This window comes from Cibotium barometz, chromosome 1 (assembly GCF_041138505.1).
Source record: "Cibotium barometz isolate CiBa-2024 chromosome 1, ASM4113850v1, whole genome shotgun sequence".
Lineage (NCBI taxonomy): Eukaryota > Viridiplantae > Streptophyta > Polypodiopsida > Cyatheales > Cibotiaceae > Cibotium > Cibotium barometz.
The window spans coordinates 14,535,785-14,541,661 of record NC_141046.1 but is presented as its reverse complement, the minus strand read 5'-3'; the positions used below and the strand labels follow the sequence as shown (position 1 = coordinate 14,541,661).

General features: G+C 43.8%; 1 protein-coding gene across 1 annotated transcript; it reads left to right on the top strand.

Moving 5' to 3' along the window:
* The first annotated feature begins 591 nt into the window (after positions 1-591).
* Positions 592-3,372, top strand: LOC147641636 (uncharacterized). The gene is made up of 7 exons (XM_086796267.1): positions 592-1,103; positions 1,518-1,589; positions 1,773-1,840; positions 1,964-2,120; positions 2,294-2,374; positions 2,468-2,557; positions 2,719-3,372. Exons 1-7 carry the CDS (start codon positions 729-731, stop codon positions 2,812-2,814), a joined length of 939 nt encoding a protein of 312 aa, XP_086652393.1. The 5' UTR covers positions 592-728; the 3' UTR covers positions 2,815-3,372.
* The last annotated feature ends 2,505 nt before the right edge of the window (positions 3,373-5,877 follow it).

Genomic DNA, 5,877 nt, shown 5'->3' with positions numbered 1-5,877 from the left:
CATGCTAGAGGGTTGTTTTGGGATGCAAATGGATTGCCACGTGTCCTCTTACCATGCTAGGGGTGCTTGTGCTTGTGGTGGTGGCCATTGGCCGGCCAAAAAACGCTGCATGCCGGCTTCTCATATTGGTACTTGTCTTTTTACCTGCTGGATGCTTTTTGCCTTCAAAAGTAGTTATAATAATCTATATAATATATATTATATGTGTGCAAAAAATAATAATAAGAGCAAAAATGGGGGCCCCTAAAATGAACCTCAATATGAGCATTTTCACTCGTCTTCGCTCACCCTGAACTCCTCTACACGCCATTCTCTGTCTCCCTTCCCGTTAGAGTTTGCTCATCATTACGGTTTTCCCCCCACACTGATCCTCAGCGTGCAAGCCTTTTTGCTTCCTGCAAAGCTTAGCATCCTCCGAGGTTTTCCCAGACGTACGAGTCCTGCAACACTTCTTGCAAAGGCAGGTTTCGGGTTTCTTCTCTGCTACCACAGCGAAATTAGGGTTTTTTCACAGAGCGAAATCAGGGGGTTTGCGCAAAAGTTAGGGGTTTTACGCAAGTGCAAAGACAATTTTCGAGCATAGTGAGGGTTTTCTGAGTGTTTCTTAGTGTCTTCTTGGGAGGGCTTAGAGCTTGTTGTGAGGCATCTGATTAGGGTTCCGAGCTCCTTTCTTTGATTTGAAGCAGAGCTTTGACATTCACACTCACATATAAATATATCTGCTCATCATGAGTGAACGTGTGGCTCTGATTGTGGACCGTCTGGGGACCTCTGCAAAAGCAAACGGCGACATGTCCATGTCTACGGAGATCGGCAGAGCTTCTTTTCCTTCGAAGAAAGTTCCATCTTCAAACAGCAACCCGCTGTCTCAACAGAAATCATCATCATCGATGGCTGTGAAGGAAGACAACGAGGTCCGCAAAAGTGATGTGGAAATCTCCATCGCCCCTTGGAATTGCGACATTGGTGGAGACGACTGTGGCGAAGCCTCCAAACCTCTTCTTGCAGCGGCGGCAGCAGCAGCAGCAGAGTGCAGAATTTGCCAAGAAGAAGACGAGGTTGCTAACCTCGAATGCCCCTGCGCCTGCACTGGGAGCTTGAAGGTAAATGGAGCCCATAAAACAATTTCCACAAATTGGATTCCACATAATTTCTCGAGGCTCCCTCAAATCTGGATTTGTCTTAAATTTCTATGAATTCATTTTATTTCAAGAATTTTCTTGGCTCTTTTTTCCTTCCTTCCGAAGGGTATTGCCTAAAGAAAGAGAGCTTTTTTTTGGACCTCTATGTTCTGCACTAATCTTTTAAACGCTGTCTTTTTCTCTGTTTGGCTCTATGATGATGTGCATATTATTGGCTGTTGCCATTAATACAGCATATTTGCAATTTTCTCAAAACGTTTTGAAATTTTTAGTGGCTTCTTTTTTTGGCGTTTATCTTATTGCATGAATTCTAATGCTTATGCGTCTGATTATATGATGGTATGCTTAAGATTGGCCTTGTCAATGACTGTGCAGTTCGCCCATCGGAAATGCGTGCAGCACTGGTGCAATGAGAAGGGGGATACTATGTGCGAGATATGCCGGAAGGTATACATCTCTTTATTATTCCTTGAGGACCTACATAGCTGTTCACAGTGGATGTGCACAATTTTTATTTATTCTTTATACGTGCATCATCTTCTAATGCAGGAGAAAACTTATGGTGTTTGAATTTGCAAGGGTTTGGGTTAGTCTGGCTGATCACACAAAAATATTCTTTTATTGCTACAGCCCTATGAAGGTGGGTATACTGCTCCTACATCATCAGCTCAGGCAGACAGCTTTTCGATTAACATTGGGTAAGCCATGTATGTGAATGTAGTTTGTACTTGTCAAAGTTAAGGGGAGGTGTTCTCATTAATCTATCGTGTTTTAGATTAATGTGTCCATGCATTCATCTTCGACTGTTGTGTTATTGGCAGCGGAAGCTGGGAGATTGCAAGTGGCCAACGATTGGATTCGCATGAGCCGAGACTTTTTTCTGTGGCTCCAGAGCATCTCTTTCCTGAGGCTGATTATGACGAATATACAAGGGCAAACGCACGCAGCGCTGCTTGCTTTCGCTCCGTTGCTCTCATTGTACAGTTCTATCCTTTCACACTTGAAAGTGTATTTAGACTGGATACACATAAATCTCCGCTCGGACATGCATGAGGGTCTTTTATGTGTTCTACCCTTACACAACTAGGTGTTTATACGTTTTATTTTCTTCTTTATGATGCTAAATATGTTTGTTATTGCTGTGGATGAAGCTGATGGTGCTTCTGCTTCTACGCCATATTCTCTCTGTGACCTCGACTGGGGCAGAGGAGGATGCCTCAACCTTCTTCATGGTATAGCAAAATTTTGATGCCAAGAGGTGCATGTTTGAAAATGAGCAAGCAGTTCCAAGCCCTTAATTGTCCTCTTATCTGATCGTTTGGCAGCTTTTTCTTCTGAGGGCAGCGGGGTTTTTCTTGCCGTGCTACATTATGGCCCGCGCATTGAATGTTTTGCAATGCAGGCGACAAAGACAGGTAAATATATCACACCTGACGATTTGGGTCTCAATATGTTGTGGGTTTTCAAGGAAAATGCATGCATTAGGCTGTCATAACTCTTTGAAAATCACAATCAATTTGTGAGTGTTTTTAAATGCATAAGAAAGTGCAGCTGAATTTTGTTGTGCTTAATGCAGGAAGCTGCACTGGCAGCAGCAGAGGTTGCATACCTATTGCAGAGCGGGCAAGCTCGAGGTGTACGTATTGCAGTTTCTCCTGGATTATCAGCTTAAAAGTGTGATTACACTGTGCCAGTTTGATAGTTGGTATCTTATGCCTCTTCCTTGTTTAGCCTCTATGAAAAAGCTTGAAAGGACTACTGGAGAAAGCAACTTGTTGACCCCGTGGGGAGTCTTCCAGAAGCTTGCAGTGCATTCCTTTTTAGTATCGGGAAGCTTGAAAAGCTTCTACTTAAAGAAAAAACTACAGAAAAAATTCAATTCAGTTGCACTAAACGTGTGCAACTGTTTTGAAAGTAATCCTCTGTATAACGTGGCTATCCATTCTCATCACAGTTGAAACTGAGAGGAGAGGTATGGTGTGGCTGTGTCTTTGACATACCAATCGCAGCTGTTTATATGTAGCCCTGCCAGCCCTAGTGCACATATCGTAGTATAAGTTGGCCACCCTTGACTCTTGAGGAGCATTAATATGCTTGACACCCAATCAGTAAAGCTGCCTTTGGATGGTCGATTGGGTATTCGTCGGTTTACTCTGGGTACTACTACTGTAGTCCATGATGAATCATAAATGTAAAATCTTTTAGTGAAATTTTATGCAGTCTACTCTCTTATATTGTGTGGTTCTCTGGTTTAGTGCTCGCATTTAAGTGAGCATGTGATTCTCTCGTTTAGCGTTGGTGTGCAATGTATTATTACTATGACTGTCTTTTTGGTAAAGCCAAGACTCTCTATGGTTCCTGAGCGTGGTGAAATGGGACACCTACCAAGACCAAGTCCTTTGGTGCCTCGATAGCAGTGAGCATGGTGACAAGAGTCCCTTCGGCGCCTCCATAGCAATGAGCATTGTGATACATGGCCACCAAGTCCCCCTTTGTGGTGTGCGTATAATAATTAGTGTGGCATTAATCTGGGGGCTTTAGTGCTAGTTCTAAGGCCCTCATTGTTTTCAGAGACTCCATCGCATTGAGTATTGACGTACAAGCCTGGCAAGTCTTCCTTTGTGGTGCCTCGTAGCATTAAACACGGTGATAATCTTACGGCATTGATGTTGGTTCTTAGACCCTCTCTCTTGATCTTCAGAAGAATATAAGTCGCCTTGCCAAGAATGCTGATTGGTGAGCCTGATATCAACCTTGTGTATGTATCTCATGCTGACGTGTGACGTTCCTCAAAGTATGGAAAGGGTTTAGGGTTTAGGGTTCAGGCGGGCTCTTTAATGCGTCGATAACATTAAGCAAGGTGGCCATTGGAAGCGGGGTGGTATCTTTACTATGCCTCATTAAGTCTTCTCTCATTGTCTTCAGAGTATTGCGATAGACTCGCTGCCATCTCCAAAGTATTGGAAACAGGGCGGTATCTTTACTATGTATGCCTCATAAGCAGTAAGTATGGCCCTCTCTCATTGTCTTCAGAGTGTTGCAATAGGCTAGCAGCATTGCTGTTAGATCTTCCACCCTCTCTCATCGTTTTCAGAGCAATATAAAATGGGCTTGCCAAGAATTGGCAGGGACAATATGAACTGTGTATAAGTACCAGCTAACCTCATACTGAGGTGTGACGATCCTCAAAAGTATGGAAGCTGGGTGGTCTCTATGCTAATTGGTGACGCCAATTTGAACTGTGTGTAATTAATTACCTATACACCTCAAAGCTGGGTGGTCTCTTTAATGCCTTGATAATAGTAAGCAAGATGGCCATTTGCAAAGTATGCGAGCATGGTGGTTTTTTTTGTGTGGTTCAATAAGTAGTAATCATGGTGAACCTCTAACCTGTGGCATTGCCTATTTGGAGGCTACGTTTATAAATGCCAATAAGATACAGGCTACCCTTAGTAGTGGTTTGAAAGTTCTGTAACCCTCAATTGTTATTTGTGGATCCAGTACACCTATAGAGCAATGTTGAATTGCTTGCCATGAATACTGACTCGCGGTGCATGACAGAGAGAAAGGTGTTGACATTCTGAAAACATGAAAGTAGTGTGGTCCCTTTTCCTCTAGGTAGCCTGCAAAAGCATTGAGCATGGCAGCAACTTGGAGAATATGTGGATGAGCTCTTTATCAAGGGCCATTCAGAGGTGGAAATATTTGCAGCATAGGAAACTAGTGATGTAACTGGCTGTAGCTTTGGTGGATTAACAGGTGATGATCATCATTTCCTTCCAACAAGTGTGAAAAGCAATATCAAACGAACAATGTTAGGTTCACTTTGTGGAACTAGACAGGCTCAGCCTCACGAGTTTATGTGTGTGCTTCATGCATTCCCCATTTAAAAGAGCGATTTGTGTGCTTGTGTCCATCCTGTAAAAAGGAACACCTCATAGACCTGCTGTTGTGTCTGCCCACCATTACACTAAAAAGAGCACTCCCTTTGTGGGTACTCTGTATTGATGAGTTACCCCTGCATTTGCGTACCGAGAGAAGCTCTCTCCTTTTGGTGGACAAGAAGCACTCCCATAACCCCGTAGCAGAGAGAGAGAGAGAGAGAGAGAGAGAGAGAGAGAGAGAGAGCCTTTCTGACACTTGAAGCAAGCCGGTTGAAAAGAGCAGGGAAGGTGAAGTGCAATCCCCAACAAAAAAAAAGAAAAGAAAAGAAAAAAGAACAAAGTACTTTAGAACAAAATGATTTTACACAATTTTCAAAGCAAAGCGTTAAAGGTGGTTCAAGTTGGCTTGATGAAAATGTGATCTTTCAACACTACGATACACGGTCCCAACTGAGTTAGTGTAGTGGTCAAGCTTGTGACTTGTAACCTCTAGGTTATGAGTTCAAGTCCCACTAGGTTCTCTCATGTTATAAAGGGACACCTATGCTCGCTTGATGTGTTTGGTTGCTCGGGCTCTTGCCCCTTGAACACTCGAGTGACTCCTCCTCCTCGGGTGGTGGATCACCCCAGATAGGAGGATCCATACGAGACCCCTCCGCTGTTCCAGCGCTCGACTCATCGCGGTGGTCATGGGGGATGCCTAATTCGTGGCTCTTGCCCAATGGTACGTGGCCCTTGCCCGACCATGATAATTGGCTAATTGTTGGAAGGGGAAATCGGCTCCACCCACTTGAGTGGGCCCCGGGTGTGTACGAAAAAAAAAACACTACAATACACGAACAATGCTCCTC

Excerpts from the sequence above, each read along its gene's own strand:
- LOC147641636 (XM_086796267.1), top strand. The coding sequence starts at position 729 with ATGAGTGAACGTGTGGCTCTGATTGTGGACCGTCTGGGGACCTCTGCA. Across the intron at positions 1,104-1,517 it reads CCTGCACTGGGAGCTTGAAG|TTCGCCCATCGGAAATGCGT; the intron begins GTAAATGGAGCC and ends ATGACTGTGCAG. Across the intron at positions 2,375-2,467 it reads ATGCCTCAACCTTCTTCATG|CTTTTTCTTCTGAGGGCAGC; the intron begins GTATAGCAAAAT and ends ATCGTTTGGCAG.